This window comes from Bufo gargarizans, chromosome 11 (genome assembly GCF_014858855.1).
Source record: "Bufo gargarizans isolate SCDJY-AF-19 chromosome 11, ASM1485885v1, whole genome shotgun sequence".
NCBI classification, from domain to species: Eukaryota; Metazoa; Chordata; class Amphibia; order Anura; family Bufonidae; genus Bufo; species Bufo gargarizans.
Genome location: NC_058090.1, coordinates 38,365,952 through 38,391,906, shown reverse-complemented (window position 1 = coordinate 38,391,906; position 25,955 = coordinate 38,365,952). Strand labels below are relative to the sequence as shown.

The 25,955-nt window shown below is 46.9% G+C and overlaps 2 protein-coding genes across 3 annotated transcripts in view; one reads left to right on the top strand and one right to left on the bottom strand.

Moving 5' to 3' along the window:
• The window catches only part of KIAA0586 (KIAA0586 ortholog), a 120,455-nt gene extending 111,111 nt beyond the window's left edge, over positions 1-9,344 (bottom strand). Inside the window, exons 1-5 of the mRNA XM_044271849.1 lie at positions 8,861-9,344; positions 3,124-3,173; positions 2,493-2,574; positions 1,392-1,461; positions 694-871 (exon numbers count right to left, since the gene is read on the bottom strand). Of these exons, the coding sequence (XP_044127784.1) occupies positions 694-871; positions 1,392-1,461; positions 2,493-2,574; positions 3,124-3,173; positions 8,861-9,287 (807 nt within the window). The 5' untranslated portion in view covers positions 9,288-9,344. The remainder of the gene's footprint in view (positions 1-693; positions 872-1,391; positions 1,462-2,492; positions 2,575-3,123; positions 3,174-8,860) is intronic.
• TIMM9 (translocase of inner mitochondrial membrane 9) lies at positions 4,822-23,794 on the top strand. Of its 2 annotated transcripts, none has more exons than XM_044271852.1 (4): positions 4,822-4,841; positions 20,703-20,767; positions 21,771-21,866; positions 23,260-23,794. In XM_044271852.1, exons 2-4 carry the CDS (start codon positions 20,729-20,731, stop codon positions 23,392-23,394), a joined length of 270 nt encoding a protein of 89 aa, XP_044127787.1. In that variant the 5' UTR covers positions 4,822-4,841; positions 20,703-20,728; the 3' UTR covers positions 23,395-23,794. The 2 variants fall into 2 exon arrangements, with proteins under 2 accessions (XP_044127787.1, XP_044127785.1); XM_044271850.1 differs by lacking the exon at positions 4,822-4,841 and adding an exon at positions 17,826-17,884.
• The last annotated feature ends 2,161 nt before the right edge of the window (positions 23,795-25,955 follow it).

Sequence of the window (25,955 nt, the reverse complement as noted above, 5' to 3'; positions counted from 1 at the left end):
TACATTACACGTGTTCTGCCTTGCTGCAGCGCTGACCCAAGTGACACTGTCCAGACTATTACAGTTGTTGCTGAAATTCCCTTAAAGGGGTCGCCTCGCTTCAGCAACTGGTATTTATCATGTAGAATATGTTAATACAAGTCACTTACTAATGTATGGTCATTGTCCATATTGTCTCCTTTGCTGGCTTGATTGATTTTCCCATCACATTATACACTGTCACGACCAGCCTGCAAACCAGCAGTGGTAGTCGTGCTTGCACACTATAGGATAAAGCTCAAGCCTCTCCCGCGGTGGCCGTGCAGGGATCCAGAGCGAAGCCAGTGGCGCGAAGCAGGTACGTATATTATATACAAGGAGCCCGGGCATTGGGGAAGGGGAGGGCGGGATCTTTTAGACTTCGGAAAACCCTTTTTATGCAGTGTTTCCCAACCAGTGTGCCTCCAGCTGTTGCAAAACTACAACTCCCAGCATGCCCGCACAGCCGAAGGCTGCCCGGGCATGCTGGGAGTTGTAGTTTTGCAACAGCTGGAGGCACACTGGTTGGGAAACACTGTTTTAATGGACGCTATTCAAGATATCGATTTCTCTGCTTACCTTATCTATGCCTACATATTGGAAATCCTCACATTTCACATATATAAAGAGTAAGAAAACATATACCTAGAAACCACCTATGAAATATCCACTCACCTTTAGCACTGGAGCAGCGGCAGCGATGGCAGCAGCAGTGGCAGCAGCAATGGTAGCTGTCTGAATCGCACTGGTCTCCTGATTCTTCTCAGCGCTGCTCACAGTCTTTCTACCTTTACCAGCAACATCACCCAGCAGCTGAACGGGAACGTGTTTGGCGACAGGTCCACTCTGGGCTCTGCAGAAGAGAGAACAACTACTTTACACCCCAATATTTCCAACATTACTGATAGAATAACCTAGTGGTAATTTAATAGGTATCCCCCCATCAGGTTAGCCCTTTCTAATAGGGTTTAAAGCCTCAACTTGTTCTATTACAGTGGAAAGCCATTAGAAATAGCAGCTCTTGATGTGGCGGTCTCCTTGCTGACATGTGCAGCCATCTACCACTTCACAAAAAATAAAAAATAAACACACAGTAACCCAGAATTTAGCACTGGTTCCTGACCGCCAGTAACGGACGTCTAGGTAGACTAGACGTATGCACGTGTGTTAAAGGCACTCAACGAGTGACAACTCTCGATCTCCACTAGACAGCGGACTTTCTGCATTGCCACTCAGCCAATAATTATTACACTACAGACTTGTGAAAATTGAGTCCCTGAGAGAGAATCTCAGGGGGCAATGCTGTACAGGCGACATGTGTGAGATGAACAATGGAATCTGTGCCATAGACTTCATTAGTGCCACCTACCTACCTTTTATTTAAAGCTGCCAACAAAGTCTCTTTTTGGCCATTAGTAAACTGTGAAATCTGAACGTCCGTACCTGCAATTCAAAGACAGGACAATAGGATACGATACAAATATCATCATTTATATAATCTTAGAGACAAGGCATCATTGTGAAAACTTATTTTAAAGGGGTTGCCTGACTGTTAGGATAGGTCATCAGCATCTGCATGGTGGGAGTCCAACTCCCCAGCGCTGCGCCGATCAGCTGTTTGAAGAGGCCACAGTGCTTTAGTCAGCGCCGCAGGCCAGTAACGTCACCGACTCACCGTGCATCTGTCACATGGCCCAGACACAGCTCAGTCCCATTTAAGTGAATGGGATTGAGCTGCAATACCAAGTACAGCTACTATACAACGGACGGCGCTGTGCTTGGTAACCTGAATGCTGCTGCCTCCTCAAACAGCTGATCGGAGGGGGATCCTGGGTGTTGGATCCTGAGGGTAGGTCATCGATGTCAGAATCTCAGAAAATCCCTTTAAAGACATAAAGAATCACTGACAACAAAAGTAATCCCAGGAGTAGATGACAGCGACAGGGGCGGATTGGCCATAGACCTTACAGGGAAATTTCTCGGTGGGCCGATGCCCCAGACCTCCTCTCTGCGTCTGAGCGGGTACATAAGAGCACTCAATAGTAATTAAAAGGCCAGCGACCGCCAGAACCCTCTCCTGAATTTGACTGCTATGACCCTGACCTCACCGCCTAAGCCCCCTGCTCCATAGACAACTGGAGGAGGAGGACAAAAGCTGGCAGCTATTGATGGCCACCACAGAGGACCAGCTTTTGGGGCAGTATATTGTCCTAGACTGTGTTATTTGGTTCTGCTGGCATGGTATTGTTGACCCCAACTATTTGTGTTGATCCGCCTTCTGTTAATTTGGACCTGCCTACAAATTGGGGCCACTTTTAGATTTTTTTCCAGGGCCACTTTAAGTTCACAGTCCGTCCCTGGACAGCGATGTGATTCAATAGGTGGGAGAAGAATTATTCCCTATTAGCCCATCACATGGGATATATCCACATAAATGTGTATCAGCCCATCGGAAATAAGAAGTGGCCACTTACTTTTCTGTGTGCTGCCCTCTAGTGGTTTCTTCATGACCGTTTTCTCTTCAGCGGAGTCTTGAAAATGTCTTGTCACATGAACCTTTTGGAGACAGCGGATGACAAGAGGTTTGTGCAATAGAACAAGTCATATACTACAGCTTCCATTAGCTGCAAAGCCAGGATCTCTACAGGGGCCTCCACACACACACACACACAAGAGAAAAGCCGGCCGACCCCACAGATTTCATCAGGATCGGCCCACTATCTTATGTGTGTGTGGGTGGGTGCCCCAACCGTACCCCAGCAGATGACTTTAGGGGACAGATGTAGTGTGCATCTTTCTGTTATGGCCAGAGGTGTCCCCAAAAAAAACACTCGGCCAAGTGAGCACGTGTAGGGAGAAGTCAGGAGAAAGAGCCGTCAGGCAAGCGAGCACTCGTACTGAGCGAGCCCTACAAGGCACCGTGCCTGGTGTAACAGTCAATTTCATGGTGACAGGTGCCCTTTAAGACTACATTACAGTGTACTTTGAGAGAACTCCATCAAGCCACAAAATAGGTCATTTACATAGAAATGACTGAATATATCCCGATAAATATAGTAACTGCGCTTCCAGTACCAGTGATACAAAGGACTGGCTCTCTCTTACCTTTTGGGATGGAGAATGTGTTTTCGGCATGGTGGAGCCATTCCTCGTATCTACAAAGTGATAGCAATGATTACAGAAATCCGAAATAATTCTATACATCGAGCAAATGTCCAATCTATGGGGGTCCGCCACAGGGGAACGAGCTCAAGGCAATCTCATAAAAGTGGTCGAAATCATATTGAGGGCAGACGTCCTTCAGGAATCGCAGGCTGCTTTTAACCCTCTGCCTGCCAAAAGCATATGTAATGCATAATCACTTTTGCACTGGCTCGAATAGAAGGGCTAAAGCATGCAATATTAGGGGAGCAGCATTCATTTTGACCCTTTAATGACCACCCACTGTCTTTTCTGATCTCTATTAGGCTAGTTTCACATCCGCGGGGCGAATTCCGGCAGAGAACAGACTGACGGAATTCTCTGCATCCAGCGCTGCCGGATGCCAACGGAATGCCCGCCGGCCCTATTAAGTATAATATGGTCCAGTGGAGACTCGTACGGCAGACAATGCAGAGAATCGGCCAGACGCAAACCGCTTTGCGTTCTTAGAGCCGCATTTTCCTCTACAGCCAGGATCGGAGGTAGTTCCAGTACCAACTGTTAACCCTCTGATTGTTCCAGTCTGTGATTACAACGTGATCAAAAGGGATTTCCCCCTCTGATTGGGTTCCACAGTGATGTGATCGGAGGCTGGGTAGTCGGGGCCTAGGAATGACCCCAGGTCTGTAAATTCAGTAATCCTGCTGTTCGGGCACGCTGGTGTTACCCTTCCCACAGCCTGTGCCATACAGAGCACAACGTACAGGAGTCCACTAATAGATTAGAAGCATAAAATACATTTACAAAAGAGTCATTCCTTCACAGGTTTCTAAAAGAATGTAATAAAAAGATGTAATTAAAAATGTTAATAAACAAGCAATAAATTTTCCTGAAATACATTTCATTGTACATGCTTTACATAAAAGCAAAAAAAAAATAATCACAACCAAAATAACCTGAACACAGGGCAGGGGATAAGTGTCTTATCGGCTGCAGTCCGACTGTGCGTTTCCCAGTTTAACTGGAGATGCGGACGCACAGGCATGCTGCTTTTCCATGCAGCTCTATGGGGCTGCTGGAGACACATGTGCGCTTGTACTTGGCTATTTCTGGGAGTCCTATAGAGCTGAATGTGTGTCCGCTTCTCTATTCCAAGGGAGGAACCTTGCCCCTGTTCCTGTGAGCAGCGGGGCCCCAGTGGTTGGACCCCCTGCCAGACACTTATCCCCTATGCAGAAAAAAAGGAAAGGGAACACAAATCCCCAAAAAACTGAGTGTTAGTCACAAAATTCCCCTTGGACGAAGTCCAAAGAAGGTATTAGGAGTAACTACCGGGCGCCAAAGGAGAGGAAGAAGTAAAATAGGCGAGTAGTTTGTTTTAAAAGACAAGTGGTGAAAGGCTGCCGGAAGTGGTTGGATCTGTGTCAGGCAGATGCATATAATAAGGAAAGTGAGAGAAGAGCAAAAAAATAGCCGGACCACAGTGCAGGCGCCAATCCCCAAGCTAAAACCGGGTCAAATACAGATAGAAGCCCGTGGAGCTGGAGCCTCGATTTAAATAAAGGGAATTTTCCAGAAGTACCTTCGGTGGTGGCTGCGATTCTTCCTGTGATTCTACAAGCGATCCTGGCGGGGGAGTGAAGCCGGTGGGTGCCTAGAGTTCAGCCCATCTCCCCAGTGAAGTGAGTTGCCTATACACTTATTTATATTGATGTTTTTAGCCGTCTCTGATAATTTTTATATACATTGGCATGTACGGATTTGATGTCCAGGTTGATAACATCACCTCGTTCTCTATTCATGTTTTTTTTCCCCGCTTTGAACTGTCTTACACCTATTAGATCTCAAAAATAGCCAAATAATTCTCCATCTCCACGGGCTTCTATCTCTATTTGACCCTGTTTTAGCTTGGGGATTGGCGCCTGCGCTGCGGTCGGGCTATTTTTTGCACTTATCCCCTATGCCATGAATGGGGGTCAGATGAGAGGGGTTGTGCCATGAAAAATATTCTACATTGTTCAAACCAGCACCTTCCGTATAGCCAGTGAGTTATTCAATAAAATGTATCTGTATAGCGACACCTGCTGCTTGTTCTTTTCTTCATTTCTCTGGCCACCTCACTGAGGTGGTCGCACATGCTCAGTTTAAATCTCCAACTGTGCCCAGCCATATGTTGTGTTGAAAGCTGTGGCAGTTATAGGGAGAAAGATGCAGCACAAGGGACATGGCCCCTGACCTGTGATGGGGAGAAAGCTGCAGCAAAAAAAGGACACTCCTCCTGAGCTGCAGCAAAAAAGGACACTCCTCCTGAGCTGCAGCAAAAAAAGGACACTCCTCCGGGGCTGCAGCAGAAAAGGACACTCCTCCGGGGCTGCAGCAGAAAAGGACACTCCTCCTGAGCTGCAGCAAAAAAAGGACACTCCTCCTGAGCTGCAGCAAAAAAAGGACACTCCTCCTGAGCTGCAGCAAAAAAAGGACACTCCTCCTGAGCTGCAGCAAAAAAAGGACACTCCTCCTGAGCTGCAGCAAAAAAAGGACACTCCTCCTGAGCTGCAGCAAAAAAAGGACACTCCTCCTGAGCTGCAGCAAAAAAAGGACACTCCTCCTGAGCTGCAGCAAAAAAAGGACACTCCTCCTGAGCTGCAGCAGAAAAGGACACTCCTCCTGAGCTGCAGCAAAAAAGGACACTCCTCCTGAGCTGCAGCAGAAAAGGACACTCCTCCTGAGCTGCAGCAGAAAAGGACACTCCTCCTGAGCTGCAGCAGAAAAGGACACTCCTCCTGAGCTGCCAGCTTGATATAAATCTAGCAAAGCAATTGGAGCAATGAATGGGGAGATCTCTGGATCCATGTGAGGTACAGGGCTGGTTCTGGCTTGGTTAGAAAGAGACTGTCATGGACTATATGATGTCTGATTTTCAAATTTTACATGCATCATGGCAAAACCCTTTGAGTAAGAGAAGGAAGGAAAATCCTAACCCGTCACTGCCTGCTCCTGTCCCCTCTCCCCTGCACAGCCTTCCAGTCCAGTCAGAGGCATGATGCATAAACTAGTTCTTGATGTTATCACCCCCATCCTTAGGATCACCATACACATTATCTCGCTTGCCCAGAGCTCTCTCTCCTGACCCCCTCCCCCATACATGCTTTCTAGGCATGTGCGCTACATAGGGATAGGGCAGTAAGGGCTCATTCACACAAACGTATTTTGCGTTCCATACACGGGCCGTTTTCTGCGTTCCGCATAGGGTCCACCAGTCATTTAAATGGGGCCGTAAAAGATGCGGACAGCACTCTGTGTGCTGTCCGCATCCGTTGCTCCATTCCGTGGCCCCGCAAAAATGATGAGTCCTAATCCTATTCTTGTCAGTTTTGCAGACAAGAATAGGCATTTCTATAATAGGCCTCCTGTTCCGTTCCGCAAATTGCAGAAGGCACACGGGCGGCTTCCGTTTTTTGCGGATCGGCAATTGGCGGTCCGCAAAAAACAGCACCGTCGTGTGAACGAGCCCTAAGCCGGATACCTCTGGTTGGAGTCTCGATTGTTGAAATCCAACTGCCCGATCCTCATCTGCCACCAGGGGATGGTCTCCCGACCTTTACAAAGACAAGCTGTCAGCGTGTTTAGACTATGTGCACACACGACGGATACGCTTCAGATTTTCTGCTGCATCATCCTCAGCAGAACACGAAATGTCATCCAAACACGACACAAAAAAAAAAAAAACGTATGCAAAGTCTGACTTGTTATATGTATTTTAGCAAGTTACGTTGCAGATTTTCACCCCAAATTTAAACCTCTGCAATGCATAGGGTGATACCCGTAACAAGATCCGCATGTCAACCAAGCAGATTTTTCTGCAAATTCTCTGAGGGCATCTCAGGGGCGATGGCGGCAGCCTTGTGTCATTATGGGAACATATTCCGTATTCTGGCTGAACAGTGTATTAGCTGCAGCTCGCTGAGAGTACTGCGACATATTCATGAGCTGCGGGGTTCTCCTACTGACTGACAGCGCTCTCAATATTACTGTTCATGGGAGGAAAGCTGTCAGTCAGTGGCAGGCAGCCAAAACATGCCGACAGGTCCCCTTTATCGTCTTCCCTCTATTTGTACACGAGTAGAATGTGATACATGTAATGCAGACTTTAGCCACAAGGTGGCACTGTATTACCAGGGAACATGAAAAGATCCTAGGCCCAAAAAAAAACAAAAAACACTACTCAACTCAGTGGACAAGTGGGAAGTCTTCAGAGCCCTTCACCTTTTTCACATTTTGTTCGGTTGTGGCCTTGTGCTAAAATAAAAAGCTCTGTACTCAGCTATCCCCGGCGTTCCCATAGAAATGAATGGAGCAGGGGCGGTGTGCATTCCGATAGCTGCTCTGTCCATTTTGGGGGGAGCTCCATGGGTTTTGAGGCCCCTTAGCGGTAAGACCCCCACTGATCCGATTTTGTAACCAGAACTTTTTGGAACCGGAATACCTTTATACCTCAGCTTTCCCTCCCCGGAGGGGGGGCTGGGGGCTCTCCTGGTCTTGTTTGGGCTGATGACCTTCCTGAGTTGCTAGCCATACTGGCACCTGTGTGACATCAGTAGGGGCGGCACTGCCAGGCTGTGTACATATGAAGAGGTTCTCATGTATGCCGACACTGGTGGGGACCCCGCGCCTCACCACCCAGTGAGCTGCGCCTTTCAGCCAGAGAAGCACTGGGTTAAACAATGTCAAGTACAAAGGTCCCATCAATAAAGCCAAAAAACATCCATTAAATGGGGTTCTCTGCACCTTCAAAACTGATGGCTGCTCCTGAAGGGTCCAACGCCCTATTGCACTGCACAACGAGAGGGCCTTGGTACCTTGGTGCTCCTGTGAACGTGCGGCCCCTTGTTTACATCGGCAGAGCTGCTCACCTGTCCTCTCTTCTGACATGTCCTAATGAAACAATTCTTAGTTCTCTTCTTCTGTTATTCCTACTGGAAATGCAAGTAGAAAATCACAACTGGACGTTACCATTCTCCTTGTCCATACGCTAGACCAGGGATCAGCAAACTTCGGCTCTTCAGCTGTTGTGACACTACAACTCCCAGCAGGCACACTTACTTGGCTGTTCTTGTAACTCCCACAGAAGTGAAAGTAGGATTATGGGAGTTGTAGTTTCAGAACAGCTGGAGTGCGGGATGGTGCTGATCTCTGTGCTAGACCAGGGGCAGCAACCTTTGGCACTCCAGCTGTTGTGAAACTATAATTCCCAGCATGCTACATTCATTTCTATAGGAGTTATGAGAAGAGCAGAGCAAGTGTGCATGCTGGGAGTTGTAGTTTCACAACATCCGGAGTGCCGGAGGTTGCCTACCCCTGCGCTAGACAATCTGACAAGGTCTGCACCGATTGGTCAGTGTACACACCCTACTGACAAGTGGAATGAGAAGAACACCCTGGTGTTCATTTATTCATACATTTCCAAGAGGAATAACTGAGGAACGGCACAATGCAGTCCTAGAAAAGATACCTAATGTAAAAAGTCACAAAACCAACCAAACCCTGAGCAGACATAATCCTATTCTGTCATTGGTTGCGTGACAACCACCATGGCAAGAATTCAGCCACTACCGAGTTGTCAGATTCCTGAAGGACGTAATATGACTGTATAACTACAGGGCAACTCTAGAAAAGCTGGGTGACTACCCGCATACCTACTTACCATCCATTAGGGTGAAGGTGACAGCGGGGTACTTATTAGCAGGTAGAGCCGGCGGGATGTGGGCAGGGTCTCGCTTCTTAAAGGCAAAGTCTGGGAGGACGGGAGCGGGCACCTCCCGCAACCTCTTCACCGAGATGTGCACCCTCCTGGCATCGCTGTCCTGGCGTCCACTACCATCAGCAGATGCCACCTGACTGTGCTCCATTCTGGAGGCCCCTGAAACAGGGCGCCCAAGGCCTCCTCCTGCTGCCTCACCTGAGTGTAAGGAGCTGGTTTCACCTGGGGCCAGTCTCCCATGAGCAGTGGGGGGTCTGCTGTCCTCCTTACTGTGGAAGGTCTTATGGACACTTGTGGAGCGGATGAGGACGTCACTAGCAGTAGTGCTGGCCATGGAATCCAGGCTAATATCAGAAGCTTCTTCCCTCATCCCTCTGAAAGCAGTCAGGAGGACACTGCTCCTCTATGGCTGTTACCCGGTCACTAGGCTGCAAAACATCAACAGGGGGAAACATATAGAGGCGGACAGCGACTATTACTGTAGCTAATACAACGCTATTGTAGGAGGTGTCGTCAATTCAGTAGGCTCCACTAAGGACGGCGGCCATCTCTTCAGAGACCGCTTGTTCATTGGAACCGGGCGAAATGTCTGCGCCAAAATGGCTTCCGAAAACGGAGACAGCATTAGTTGTAGCACAGCGGCCTCTAGCAGACTCCTGCAAGTAATAACGGTTGGAACGTCAGCGTAAAATAAGTGTTCCGGGCGGAAACAGAGCAGCGTGTACATATAGTACCGGAAAAACGGTGCTGAATTTAATAAGAACACATTATGGTCTGTTCTGATTCCGAATACAATAAAATTCATAGGCAAATTATTGTAAAAGTGTTTTTAAAGTATTAAGGCTGACCTTTGGCATAGTCATTCAAAAAGAGAGGGGAAAACTATCTAAAAATAAAGGATACATATACTTTATGAAAATTATGCACAACTTTAAGGCTGGGGCTACACGTGTGGCGCGACATTTCATGTAATGTATTTCAATGTCGCAATGTGACGCAACACACCAAAAAATATGACTTGGATTTTTTGCAACTGTCGCATCGCAGCACGTCGCGACACTGAAATACATTACATGAAATGTCGCATGACAGATGCCGCCGTGTAGCCATAGCCTTATAGCAAAAACATATGAGGCGCCTTACTCATGATTAAAATAACGTAGACATAGAGAATAAGGAGCAAACTCTGTCAGGAGGGCTTAGATCTAGGGAGGGACGCATAGGGAAAAATAGGTATTTATCATCTGTTCCATTTGCTTCCCGTGCTTCGCCTATCTGAAGTGTTTATCAGCAAACATCCTCACTACGTCCGTCTCTGCAGAGAGTCCCCTGCAGCTTATGGTTCACAAACCGTGAGTAATCCCAGAATCAATATTCTGTTCTGAGATAATAGGTATTCCATATGTATCTGGTATCTTGATCCGTGGGGTTTGAGCTTTATGTGAGCATATGTTTTTAAGATATCATTAAAAGTTATATTTTATTAAATGGGAAAATGTTTTAGCTTTACGTATAATTTACACTTCCTCATTTGTCTATATACTGCCGAGGCGGTTTTTGTTCGTTCTACTGTAGAAAGGGCACTAAATGATTAAAAAAAGGGCATTTAAAAAAATACCAATCTGAGGGGTCAGCTGTAGCCTTCGAAATATATAAATGCTAAAAAACCAAGGTCTGAGCAGGTAGGTCCCCTAAATAATGGTAAAGGGGGGGGGGGGGTAGTCACTGAAGATAAGGAAAAGGCAGAGTTACTAAATGTTTTTTTTTAGCTCTGTATATACAAAAGAAGAGAAAGTAGCTGATATCTATGGTGCTGGGGCTGTTAGTACAGCCAGTAATATAGCTAACTGTAGATATGGTCCAAGATAAGGTAAATGTGAACAAAGCTGCGGGTCCAGATGGATTACACCCAAGAGTGCTTAAAGAGCTCAGTTCAGTCATTGATTTGCCCTTGTTTATAATTTTTAAAGATTCTCTAGGTACTGGTACAGTGCCAAGTGATTGGCGCAAGGTAAATGTAGTGCCCGTATTCAAAAAAGGATCTAGGACTGCAGCGGTGAATGGGAAGCACTGGCAGCAGATCACCGCTGAACACGGCGCCTGGGACCGTGGCGGTAAGCAGGGGAACAGCGGCGCCCAGCAGCTGCAGTTACAGAATCTGTGGAATAGACTTCCTCAGGACGTTGTCACAGCAGGAACAGTGGACAGTTTTAAAAAGGGTTTAGATATATTCTTGAAAGTAAATGACATTAATGCTTATGAAAATGTGTAGAAATCTGAGAGTCACTTCCTTCTGGGATTCACCTCTCACCTATCCCTTGGTTGAACTTGATGGACATCCTGACAATGTGTATTGTTCGTGTGAAAGAGGCCTAAGTCTGGCATTTCTTACACCAGTCTAAGGAAAAAGTTGTTGTCCAGCCTTGCAGTCAAGCAACCCCTGCGTTCTAATCTGTGACCCTTAAAATAAAAAAAGCCCACTTACCCATCTGAGGTTCCTGGCTGCTTCTGGTCTCTGCAGGATCGCCAAGCAGCTTGGTCTTGTGCAGTCTCATTGGCTTGAATGATACATCACAGCTCATTCAAGCCAATGTGCTTGGCTGCAGCAGTCACGGTCCAACCTGCTTCCCATTTCTGCCAGGACTGGAAGCGGCTGGGAACGAAGCAGCAGTATCCCAGACAGGTAAGTGGGCTTTTTCATGTTACAAGACACAAATTGTACCCCAAAGGGAGTTATGAACACAGTGGAGTGCTTGCCCGCTCGTCAGTTTCGGTAAGCTTGGCCACCTGGGGCTGACGCTTACTCAGGGCTTATTCAGACGGCTGTATGCTGTCCGCAAAAATGCAGATCCGTTTTCTTGCAGACAGTTCAGCATGGCCGCAAAAAAACGGATTGCATTCCGTTTTTTTGCTGATCCATAGACTTTAATAGGGCCATGTCCTGATTTTCACTGACATACATAGGACATGTTTAATTTTTTTGCTGAGCCGTGCAATGGAAAAAATCCCCCCCCCACAGAAGTGAATGGGACAGCATCTAATCCGCAAAAAACGGATCCACATTTTTGCGGACAGCATACGGCCATCTGAATGAGCCCTTAGTCTTATTTTGCTAGGTTAATGGGGTTTTCCAAGTGTAATATACTGATGACTTGTCCTCAGGATGGGTCATCAGTATCTGATCGGTGGGCGTCTGACTGCTGGCACCCCCGCTGATCAGCTATATGAAGGGGCTGTGGTGAACCGGTGAACGCTGCGGCCTCTGTCTAAGCCAGTGTCGTCACGTTTATCTGTCTCATGACCTAGGCACAGCTCAGTCCCATACAAGTGAATGGAGCTGAGCGTCAATACCAAGTACAGCCGCTAACCAACGGACAGCACTGTGTTTGGTGAGCTGAGAGGAGGGTGTTTCGGGAGTCGGATAGGGTTGCCACCCGGCTGGTATCTCACCAGCAAGGCCAGTATTTTAGTGGACCTGCTGATGCCGGTAATTTTTTTCTACCGGAAATATTAATTGCCGGTATTTTCCTATGCGGACTGTTACTAATGAGCGCTTCCATTGGGGAGCGCTCATTAGTACAGCCTTTACCTCCCTCCCCCACTTATGTTAAGAAGACCTGAGCTTCCAGTCAGCAGTGAGTGTTCACCTCCGAGGAGGAGGAGGAGGTGAGTGCTTTTTTTTTTTTTTTTTTGCAGAAGTAGAGAAGGAGGCACTAATAGAGGCATTACTCTTACTGGGGCACTAATTGGGGCATTCTTCTTACTGGGGGGCAATAATCGGGGCATTATTCTTACTTGGGGCACTAATGGGGGCATAACTATTACTGGGGGGCAGTATTTATTCTGGGGGGGGGGGCGCTAATGGGAGCATTAAAGGATAACTGTCACATTTAGACCCTAATTTCAATTTTCATATACAGTGGGATGCAAAAGTTTGGGCAACCTTGTTAATCTTCATGATTTTCCTGTATAAATCGTTGGTTGTTACGATAAAAAATGTCAGTTAAATCTATCATATAGGAGACACACACAGTGATATTTGAGAAGTGAAATGAAGTTTATTGGATTTACAGAAAGTGTGCTATAATTGTTTAAACAAAATTAGGCAGGTGCATAAATTTGGGCACCACAAAAAAGAAATGAAATCAATATTTAGTAGATCCTCCTTTTGCAGAAATGACAGCCGCTAAACGCTTCCTGTAGGTTCCAATGAGAGTCTGGATTCTGGTTGAAGGTATTTTGGACCATTCCTCTTTACAAAACATCTTTAGTTCATTCAGGTTTGATGGCTTCCGAGCATGGACAGCTCTCTTTAAGTCACACCACAGATTTTCCATTATATTCAGGTCTGGGGACTGAGATGAACGTTGTACTTGTTCCTCTGCATAAATGCCTTAGTGGATTTTGAGCAGTGTTTAGGGTCGTTGTCTTGTTGAAAGATCCAGCCCCGACGCAGCTTCAGCTTTGTCACCGATTCCTGGACATTGGTCTCCAGAATCTGCTGATACTGAGTGGAATCCAAGCATCCCTCAACTTTGACAAGATTTCCAGTCCCTGCCCTGGCCACACAGCTCCGCAGCATGATGGAACCACCACCATATTTTACTGTAGGTAGCAGGTGTTTTTCTTGGAATGCTGTGTTCTTTTTCCTCCATGCATAACGCCCCTTGTTATGGCCAAATAACTCCATTTTAGTTTCATCAGTCCACAGCACCTTATTCCAAAATGAAGCTGGCTTGTCCAAATGTGCTTTTGCCCACCTCAAGCGACACTTTTTGTGCTGTGGGCGGAGAAAAGGCTTCCTCTGCATCCCTCTCGCATACAGCATCTCCTTGTGTAAAGTGCGCCGAATGGTTGAACGATGCACAGTGACTCCAACTGCAGCAAGATGATGTTGTAGGTCTTTGGTGCTGGTCTGTGGGTTGACTCTGACTGTTCTCACCATTCGTCGCTTCTGTCTATCCGAGATTTTTCTTGGTCTGCCTCTTTGAGCCTTAACTTGAACTGAGCCTGTGGTCTTCCATTTCCTCAATATGTTCCTAACTGTGGAAACAGACGGCAGAAATCTCTGAGACAGCTTTCTGTATCCTTCCCCTAAACCATGATGGTGAACAATCATTTGAGAGTTGTTTTGAGACCCCCATGTTGCTACTCTTCAGAGAAAATTAAGGAGGGAAACTTACAATTGACCCCCTTAAATACTCTTTCTCATAATTGGATTCACCTGTGTATGTAGGTCAGGGGTCACTGAGCTTACCAAGCCAATTTGAGTTCCAATAATTAGTTCTAAAGGTTTTGGAATCAATAAAATGACAACAGTGCCCAAATGTATGCACCTGCCTAATTTTGTTTAAAAAATTATAGCACACTTTCTGTAAATCCAATAAACTTCATTTCACTTCTCAAATATCACTGTGTGTGTCTCCTATATGATATATTTAACTGACATTTTTTATCGTAACAACCAATGATTTATACAGGAAAATCATGACGATTAACAAGGTTGCCCAAATATTCGCATCCCACTGTATGTAGTTACTAATAACATGATATTCCAGAATCAGTTACTATTAGACTGACTTACCCCATATTTAATAAGATTCAGCCCTTAGCAACCAGTCTGCATAAAACTGCAATCTCACTATTCAGTTAAGATGGCCGCAACTGCCCTCACCCTGAGGCTAATCCCGCCTGCCCTCACTAGCCAGTAACAATAGCCCCCCAAAAGTGTCAGTAACCAGAGCCCTCCCCCCTAAAGGGTTAATCTCCTGCAGCACAAAGGGGTCCTCTTACCACACGTTGCTTTCATTTATACACTGAGCAGATGGCAGATCTCCCTTCCCTGGTCTGCGCTGCTTCAACTCTGCATTGTCCCAGCTCTGCTGAGTGAGGGAGCGTCTGCCAAGCGCAGGGACAGGGAGAAGTGCACACAGCCCAGGCACTGTTATCAGCTGCTGGGGAGGACCTGGCTCTAATCATTTACTTACAGTCCCTGGCTGTCTGTAATGTGACCTTGCACGCTGCGTGCTTCTGCGTCCTCCGTCCTTCAACACATAGACGACCCTGCATAGCAACCTGATTTTAAGCACAGGTAAAAGTAGGCAGTACAGGGAACAAAACTGTGGAATTAAGGGGTAATTGAATACACAGTGAAAAGTTGAAATAGGGCCACCAAGGAGATATTAATCACCACAATCCAACTACGAAAATAAAATAAAAAATATGACAGTTATCCTTTAATATTATTGTGGTGCATGAATATGGGCATTATTTAATCTGGGGGGGTACTAATGGGGGCATTACTATTACAGACATCCCAACCTGCAAAAACTCATTTCAGGGAGGTGCACTTCTCATTTCCAAGAGGTTTTCTTTTAACCTGTAGACTCATTCGATTCTTAGGCCCCTTTCACACGGGCGAGATTTCCGCGCGGGTGCAATGTGTGAGGTGAACAGCATTGCACCCGCACTGAATCCGGACCCATTCATTTCAATGGGGCTGTGCACATGAGCGGTGATTTTCAAGCATCACTTGTGCGTTGCGTGAAAATCGCAGCATGTTCTATATTGTGCGTTTTCCACGTAACGCAGACCCCATAGAAGTGAATAGGGGTGCGTGAAAATCGCAAGCATCCGCAAGCAAGTGCGGATGCGGTGCGATTTTCACGCACGGTTGCTAGGAGACGATCGGGATAGAGACCCGATCATTATTATTTTCCCTTATAACATGGTTATGAGGGAAAATAATAGCATTCTGAATTCAGAATGCATAGTAAAATAGCGCTGGAGGGGTTAAAAAAAATAATATATTTAACTCGCCTTAATCCACTTGCTCGCGCAGCCAGCATCTCTTCTGTCTGTATTCTGTGCTGTGTGCAGGAAAAGGACCTGTGGTGACGTCACTCCGGTCATCACATGGTCCGTCACCATGGTAAAAGATCATGTGACGGACCATGTGATGACCTGAGTGACGTCACCACAGGTTCTGTTCCTGCACACAGCACAGAAGACAGACAGAAGAGATGCCGGCTGCGCGAGCAAGTGGATTAAGGTGAGTTACATTATTTATTTATTTTTAACCCCTCCAGCCCTATTGTACTATGCATTCTGTAATCAGAATGCTATTATTTTCCCTTATAACCATGTTATAAGGGAAAATAATACAATCTACAGAACACCGATCCCAAGCCCGAACTTCTGTGAAGAAGTTCGGGTTTGGGTACCAAACATGCCGATTTTTCTCACGCGCGTGCAAAACGCATTACAATGCGGAAAAATCGCGCATGTTCCCGCAACGCACCCGCACCTTTTCCCGCAACGCCCGTCTGAACCCAGCCTTAGACTCCCTGTACTGTGTGACTCAGTGCTGCTAGTGCTTGCGTCAGCTCTGATTGGTTGCAGGCCGGGGTGGGCGAGGAGGGGAGGGGCTTCCACTCTAGGATCAGATTAGGCTCCTCCCTGCTGCCAGCGTCTCTCTGCTCTGCTATCTGACTGAGCGGCTTCACGCGGATTGGCTCAGTCAGAGGAATCGACTCCTCCGGTTCAGTGAACTGAATCCATTCAAAAGAACGATTCGTTCATGAACCGGACATCACTAGTATCCGGGATATATTGTTTCACATGCGGGCGTCAGGGAGATCCCTGCTATTACTGGGGGCACTAATGGGGGCAATATAAATTTTAGGGAGCGCTAATGGGGGCATTATTAATTCTGGGCGGCACTAATATTACTGGGGGGAAATTTAATAGAGGCATTAATATTATTGGGAGCCACAGTATCACAGCGACTTAACACTATGTTAAAGGGAACCTGTCACCGGGATTTTGTGTATAGAGCTGAGGGATTTCTACACCGGTTGATGGCAAAGATACGATTCTTGGTGGAAAAGCCAAAATATAAAGAAGCCCTCGCCACCAAGACCTTCAAGGTTCACAGTCCACCTGCAAAGCCAAACTGCGTGGCCTGGCTAGGAGGTAATATATGAGTAATTGACTTACGGAATTATCTCACCGCACAAGTTGTCCGTGTTCTCCTGGAGTCATTTTAGCATGTTGACCATTAAAGGGAACCTGTCACCGGGATTTTGTGTATAGAGCTGAGGACATGGGTTGCTAGATGGCCGCTAGCACATCCGCAATACCCAGTCCCCATAGCTCTGTGTGCTTTTATTGTGTAAAAAAAAAAACACGATTTGATACATATGCAAGTTAACCTGAGATGAGTCCTGTATGTGAGATGAGAATCGGTTTTTTTACACAATAAAAGCACACAGAGCTATGGGGACTGGGTATTGCAGATTTGCTAGCGGTGATCTAGCAGCCCATCTCCTCAGCTCTATACACAAAATCCCGGTGACAGGTTCCCTTTAAGCCACCCCCCACCCCTCCCTTGGCCGTATTTTGTGTTGGGAAAGGTGGCAACCCTAATCCCAATGGGTCAGATACTGATGACCTGTCCTGAGGATAGGTCATCGGTAAAAAAACACTCAGAAAACCCCTTTAAGGCCTAAAACAGACCAAGGGGGTAAAATCTGTGACTGCTGCTGTCATTGTGTCCTCACATAGTGGCTACTGGTGGCACTGGCAGCAAGACTGTTCTAGTTCTAGTGAGTTCCCGGCAGGTTACAAAATGCAAAAGTCTTCAGGAACCTAAAGCTCGTGTATTGTTTCCACGGGAAGCTTATAGTGATGCACAAGAACGTCCTAGTAGCCGGTTGTAAATTGAGCTGAGGTTTCACATGTAACCATTCCACAAGGGGAAAAATAAATAAATATTGGGATAATAGAATTCTAAACGGGGCGATACACGGAGTGACGCGAGATGAAAGCTACGATATTGTATGAAGCGCTGTAGTGGAGCGGCCAGACGAGTCCGCGACGAATCTGCCGAGGTGAAATAGCTGTCGCCCCGCCCACGTGATCCCCCTGCAAACGAGGAGAGCAGAGAGAGGTGCTGCTGCTGCGGAGGTCAGTGACTACCGGGGTGCGGAGGAGGCCGCCGCATGTGTGTGTGTGTCCCCATGTAGTGGCGACGCCATGTGCACTGCCGTGTCCTACCGCCTAGAGGGCAGCATGAGGCTTGTGGGAGCACATGTTCAATGGATTCCATGGAGATGTCACACTGTCACGGACGGACTCCTGTGGAGGGTGACGGTCACATGCACCCACTGAATGGGATTTAACTGTAGTACTGGGCTTCCATAGCAACCAAAGGGCTTTCTCGATCTCGCCAGTCTGCAGACACCGTGGTCACAATTGGCCATGGCATTGGAGGGGTTAAAGGGGTATTCCACTAGAATATGCTCCCAATTTCAGATAGGTGTGGATCCCACCTATACTTAGAACAGGGCACTGTGCCTGCCCTGCATTAGTTTCTATGGGAGCTCTGAAAATAGCTCAGCGGCGCGCTCCGGCTTTTTTCAGAAGTCCCAATGAAATGAATGGGAAGCGCGGCCCCCGCTCCGTTAACCTCTATGGGGCTTACAGAAATGGCCGAGCGCTGACTGCTATCTCAGCCCCATAGAAGTGAATGGAGTGGTGGCTGCGCTTGTACGTTTTGGGCTCCGTGCTAAGCATAGGTGCGGGTCTCGGAGCTGGGCCTTGCACCTATCAGACATTGGGGGTTCATCCTAGTGATATGCCCCCAATGTCCAAAATGGGAATTAACCCTTTAAATGTCAGTAATCGCCGATCATGTACAATGAGTATAAGAGCAGAATGGTGCAGACACATAGTCCTGCCGTACATGGACAGCTGAAGTCGCGAAGAGGGTTAAAAAGAATCGGCTGGACACCCCTTGAATCCCCCCATCCGCTTTACCGCAATGCCTTGCAGAGTTTCTGCCCACAAATCCAGATGGAAAATGGGCAGCGTGTCCTCCGTTGGTGGCCAAACGCTCGGCTTTGCATGCCTGTATTTTGGGTCCGTATGGTGCTCCTCTCTCCGATTCTGTTTTAAACAAGAAATTTGGAAACTAAAATCCAGCCTCATGGATGCAGCATTAGGCCAGTTTCGGACAACTTGTGATAGAGCTGCATTTTAAGATCTCGCACGCGAAGTGCGTCCTTAAAGGGGTTGTCTCATCTCGCCGTTTGCATGCTGACCTCAGGTGGCCGGGCCTAGCGTCTCTTTCCGGAGCTCCCATTGCAGTGATTTGGAGGTATGCTGTTTCCATAACTCAGCTTGTACTTTGTTCTGTGCTGTTTACTTGGCTTCCATTCACCGTAGTGGAAGTTACGGAAACAGCGGTGCTCGTCAGTTTCCGCAAGCCCTGGCGCCGTCTGGATACGGCAAGATGGGACAACCCCTTTAAGGCTCCATTCACCCTAGAGTGTCTGTTTGACCTCTGTTGGGTATGGTAATACTGGGTTTTTAAAGCTTTTTCTGGCGTATATGTCAAACGTGGGCTGAATACGTGGTGTGAATGGGGCCTTAGGCTGAGCAGGGTTTACCGGATATAGATTTCTACTGAGGGTCACTCTGACGTCAGCCTGCAGCACAGGCCGCCAAAGTCAACTGAAACATTGTGCACTATCCATTGACTCCACTTGTACAAAGTTGTTTTCGACCACACGTTTTGGTGGCTACCGTGTCTCACCCCATGTGCCCATATCAGTGCCAGTCTATTGGCTCCTAATAAGTACTGAAAATTCTGATTGACCTTGCTGTAATTTCTTATTCAAGGTCACCAGTGCTAATGTCAGAGACACGCCTGCTATCTGTGTATCCCTGTTCGACCAGTGACATCTAGCAGAGTTTTCCACCCTCCCAATTTTGCATTGAGCATTTAACCCTTGATGGACACACTTAAAGGGGTTGTCTCACTTCTGCAAATGGCCTTTATCATGTAGACCAGGCATGCTCAACCTGCGGCCCTCCAGCTGTTGTAAAACTACAACTCCCACAATGCCCTGCTGTAGGCTAATAGCTGTAGGCTGTTCAGGCATGCTGGGAGTTGTAGTTTTGCAACAGCTGGAGGGCCGCAGGTTGAGCATGCCTGATGTAGACAAAGTTAATACAAGGCACTTCCTAATGTATTGTGATTGTCCATATTGTCTCCTTTGCTGGCTGGATTAATTTTTCCATCAAATTACACACTGCTCATATTCAGGGGTTATGACCACCTAGCAATCCAGCAGCGGTGGTCGTGCTTCCACACCATAGGAAAAAGCACCATCCTCTAGCCGACACCTGCAAGAGTGTTGGTGCTTTTTTCCTATAGTGTGCAGTGTGATGGATTGCAGGGTGGTCGTAACCATGGAAATAAGCAGTGTGTAATATAATGGAAAAAGGCATCCAGCCAGCAAAGGAGGCAATATGGACAATCACAATACATTAGTAAGTGGCTTGTATTCACAACCCCTTCAGGTCTCTTTCACATGAAAGATACGGATTCTCTCAGGGTCTGTTCAGAAAAAAACCTTATAGATTTGCATGTAAGTTCTGTCAGATTGTCTGCGATTGCGTTCAGTTTTTTCCACGTGGGTGCAATCAGTTTATAATGCATTTTTCACGCGTGTGAAAAAAAAACCCCCTGAAGAACAACAATCTGCATCACCTAGCAACCATCAGTGAAAAACGCATTTCATCCGGATATAGAACATGCTGTGATTTTTCCTGAACGCAGAAATGAGGCCTGAAAATAGTCGCTCATGTGCACAGTCCGGATGCTATGCGTCTGCTTCACGCATCGCACCCAGATGGGAAAACTTGCTTGTGTGAAAGAGAGATGTGTCCATTTAAAGTATATCCACTGTGTGTATTCAGTGTCTTGTCTCCTTTCCAGGTGACTGATTGTAAATTCTCAGAGACATGGCAGCTCAGACCACCGAATCCGATCAAATCAAGCAGGTAAATGGACACAGCAGGCGTCTTGCAGCTAATGTGTATGGCCTGTACTACATCAGTGGGGGCCGCCCTATAAGGTAGGATGATAATTAGACTAGGGCTAGCCTGCTAAAAGGTCCGCTTTAAAGGGGATGTCCTGGATGTCTCTTTTATTTAGCTCTTATTCCTGGGTTTCCATTGCCACAAGGGCTCTGCTGTAATCTAGCTGGGAATTCCACTGCAAGTGTTCATTTCCTTTGCCGTCTAGCCCCAGCGGAAATTTAAAGGGGTCATGCAGGTGTTTTATATTGGTAACCCATCCTCAGGATAGGTCATCATTATTAGATTGGCGAGGGTCCAACACCCGGGACCCCTGCCAGTCAGCTGTTTGAAGTGGAAACAGCGCTCAAGTGGTTGGAGCGAATACTTGTAATTACTCTGCACTTCCGAGAGGGCGGGCAGTGTAATGAAGCGGAAGCGCCGCCTCCTCTTCAAACCGCTGATCGTGGGGGGTGTCGGAACCCCTTCCGATCAGATAATGATGGATTAGGCTATCTCACTCATGTAACTGCTGGGTTCTCCAGAGCAAGATTTTGTTAAATCTTGTAAAGTGTTGTAAAAATAGAAAATTCATTAATAAAGTATATTAGAGATAGTTGTATTAGGGAGAACATATTAAAGGTTTAGTTACTCTTTAAGCAGGTGAGAGCAGTAGAATCAGGGAAGTTTGAGGTACACTGACCATATATGCCACACACTACAGTAGGTCAGGCTTCTGGCAGGCTTCTACTTACTACTAGTGTTGAGCGAACTTGTGTTTTAAGTTCGGCGTCTAAAGTTTGGGTTCGGGTTATCGAAGAATCGCGTTATGGATTCTAAATTCCGTTCCACAACACGATTCTTCGATAACCCGAACTTTAGACGCCAAACTTAAAACACAAGTTCGCTCAACACTACTTACCACACGTATGTGTCTGGAAGTGGTGCTGGTCCAAAGTTCACTGCCAACATTTTTCTTTGTTCTCAGTTCAAAGAATTTCTTGGGACTTATAATAAACTTACAGAGAACTGCTTCCTGGACTGTGTGAAGGATTTTACTACACGAGATGTTAAGCCTGAAGAGGTATGTTCCTCTCCATGTAAAATGGTACGAGAATTTTGTGAAAAGCTGTAGAGGTCAGACCCCTACTACCCCCACTGATTATGAGAAACTGTAGAGTCTAGACCCTTACTATCCCCGTTAATCATGTGAAGAAGTAGAGGTCAGACCCCTACTGCCCGCACTGATCATGTGAAGCTGTAGAAGTCAGACCCCCTACTACCACCCACTCATCATGTGAAGCTGTAGAGGTCAGACCCCTACAATCCCCACTGATCATGTGAAGCTGTAGAGGTCAGACCCCTACTACCCTCACTGATCATGTGAAGCTGTAGAGGTCAGACCCCTACTACCCTCACTGATCATGTGAAGCTGTAGAGGTCAGACCCCTACTACCCTCACTGATCATGTGAAGCTGTAGAGGTCAGACCCCTACTACCCTCACTGATCATGTGAAGCTGTAGAGGTCAGACCCCTACTACCCTCACTGATCATGTGAAGCTGTAGAGATCAGACCCCTACTACCCTCACTGATCATGTGAAGCTGTAGAGGTCAGACCCCCTACTGCCCGCACTGATCATGTGAAGCTGTAGAGTCAGACCCCCTACTACCACCCACTCATCATGTGAAGCTGTAGAAGTCAGACCCCCTACTACCACCCACTCATCATGTGAAGCTGTAGAAGTCAGACCCCCTACTACCACCCACTCATCATGTGAAGCTGTAGAAGTCAGACCCCCTACTACCACCCACTCATCATGTGAAGCTGTAGAAGTCAGACCCCCTACTACCACCCACTCATCATGTGAAGCTGTAGAGGTCAGACCTTTAGTACCCTAACTCAGTGTTTCCCAACCAGTGTGCCTCCAGCTGTTACAGAACTACAACTCCCAGCATGCCCGCACAGCCAAATGCTGCCCGGGCATGCTGGGAGTTGTAGTTTTGCAACAGCTGGAGGCACACTGTTTGGGAAACACTGCCCTAACTGATCATGTGAAGGAGTAGAGGTCAGACCCCTACTACCCCCTACTGATCACTGCATGAATGACTGAGGTTTCTGACCTCTACAGCTTCACATGATCAGCGTGTGCGATCCGCATGTCCGTTCCATAGCCCCGCAAAAAATAAAATAAAATAGAACGTGTCCTATTCTTGTCCGTTTTGTGGACAAGGATAGGCACTGTTACAATGGATCCGCCCCAAAAAAACGGATGCCATACAGACGTCATCCGTTTATTTTATTTTTTTTGCAGATCAGCAATTTGTGGACCGCAAAACACATACGGAATGTAGCCTGAGATTGATGAAAACCACTGACCTCTTTAAATTTAGGATGACATTTCTTTAAGACTGAGGCTTCGCTATTTGCGCATGGGGATAAACCTGTATTCCTTTTTTTTTTTTCTCCGCTGTTAGATTACTTGCTCAGAGCACTGTCTACAGAAGTACCTGAAAATGACACAGAGGATATCCATGAGATTTCAAGAGTACCACATACAGCAGAACGAGGCCTTGGCCGCCAAAGCAGGACTTATTGGGCAGCCTCGATAAGAGCTGAATCAGCTATTCAAGGTCCCATCAAGTCCAGGTGACAACACGCTGCGCGGTCCGGGTACTCACGCTCTGGAGTGACAGGTGTGCCAGTCTACTCCCAACAGAGCCCCGGACTTGAGCATTGATGGATGCTGAAGAATGACTGATACCAGAAGAAACTGGTCATGGGAGGCAGTCGTAGATTGTGCTCCCTGAGAGGTGTCCGCATCACTGGACATTCTGAATACTTTTCTAATAAAAATCTGATTTCATTATCACACTTCATCTGGACAGAAAACCACAGGTTACTTGTTTCTTACATCTTTTGGAAGATGTGACATGAAGGAGATCATGGGTCCATAATCTACCAGCTAAAGTAATAATATTCCAGTGAAATAAACGTGGTTATAAGAATGAATTATCGCATAGCCATGTATTCCTTGCGCTTTGCTAATTACTTTATATTACTATCCTTAAAGGGGTTTTCCCATCACGGACAATGGGGGCATATCGCTAGGATATGCCCCCATTGTCTGATAGGATCGGGTACCACCTCTGGGACCTACGCCGAGATAGGAGCGGGGAGATTGGTGGCTGGAGGACCCCGGGGTCCGGCCTCTGCTAAGCACTCTCCCCATACAATTGAATGGAAACTCACCGGGCTTGCACGGCCACAGCTCCCATTCATTTCTATGGGGCTGTCGGTAATAGCTGAACCCATCTCTGGGACCCGCACCTATCAGACAACGGAAGCATAATCCTAGCGATATGCCCCTATTTTTTGTGATGGGAAAACCCCTATAAAGGGGTTTCCAGGATTCTGATATTGATGACCTATCCTCAGGATAGGTTTCCAATAACTGATGGGTGGGGGGGGGCAAACTCCAGGCACCCCCGCCGATTAGGTGTGTGAAGAGGCCATGGAGGGCCATGGGCTGCAATACCAAGCATAGCCACTACACAGCGCTGTGTAAATTGTGAGGAGGCTGCAGCCTCTCCAAACAGCTGATCGAGGGGTGTGCCCGGAGACGGAGCCCACACCAATCATATATGAATACGTATTTATTTGCGTGAACATGCCCCAAGATTTATGTACCATAAACGTTTTTGAGTAGATGGTATACTGATAAGCTACTAATGATGCTCACACTGGTCATGCTAGTTTTACCTGATTGTAAATCCACACACAGAAGATAATGGTCGCTGATGACCAAGCGCTCCATCCACAGGGTAAACTAAGGATTCCCTCAGACCAAGGGCTCATGCACACGACCATATGACATCCGTGTAATGTTCGTGTTCAGTGATAGCCAGCGAACACATACGGGCTGCCATCTTTAGTAAGGTTAGACTCACCCGTCCGGCGATGCACAGGTAAGCCCTTACGTGTGCTGCGAGCCGGTCTGAAATCAAATGCACCGAGAACAGCCGCCGGGGGCCTTCATCGGGCTGTTCTCGGAACTGCCTGCACCCGGTGACTGCATTTGATTTCAGACCGGCTCGCGGCACAGGCAAGGACATGAGCATCGCCGGACGGGTGAGTCTAACCGTACTAAAGATGGCAGCCCGAATGTGTTCACTGGCGAACTGGCCATCACTGTTCGTGTTACATTGGAATTTTTTTTTATTTTTTTTTGCGGATCTATTGTAACAATGCCTGTCCTTGTCTGCAAAACAGCCAAGAATAAGACATGTTATATTTTTTTTTTTGCGGAACGTACTTTTATTTTTTATTTTTATTTTTTTGTGGCCCGTTGAAATAAATGGTTCCACAGAATTTTTTATTTTTAAATGGAACAGACACAAACAAAAAATATGTTCATGTGCATGAGCCCTAAGGACTTGAGACTCGTCCTCGTTCTGGACAGTGAACACAGACATGTTTTTAAATGGACTGAACATGGCTGAGTCTTCAGTCCGGGTGCTGTCGGTTCTAACCACGGGCAGAAGTCTGGTCCGCCAAAGCTGGACGATCAGAGAACCTAAACGCCTTGTGGCTTTCACAAAGTAAGGCCAGTTTGAAATGAGCTTGTTCACTGCGTGAAACTTACTCCATATCGGAGTGTGAATTCCTGTAGTGAATGCTGCTCCATTGACTGCACAGCATTATGATGATTTATAATGCTGTGTGTCTCCGACCGACCTAAACTTTGTACTGATGGAATTATGTCAATTACAATACATTACAGTTGTACACTAATATCTCTGGTCACATCTGCACCACGGTTGCCATTTAAAACGCTGCAGTGCTGGATTTATACCCGTAACTGATAGCGGGGTACGTCGTGCTCTGCCGTAGTGTGTGCCGTCAAATATGATGGCGCATACACACTTCGGCAGAGCTGCCAAATTTACGAAGTGCATAATGTAGGTAGAGGATTCAGTGCTGGGCTAGAGCTCCATAGGTGATTCACAATATCTCAGGGCGCAAAATCACGACCACTTCAGAATTAGGGGGAACCGTTTTTATTGGTATCACTTTAAAACAACATTTTTCTGCATGAAAAGTTGTGCACTAAGAATGGTAAGCCATTGGCTCCACTGTTATTCCAGGTTATGACCACCTTAGGGTCCAGTAC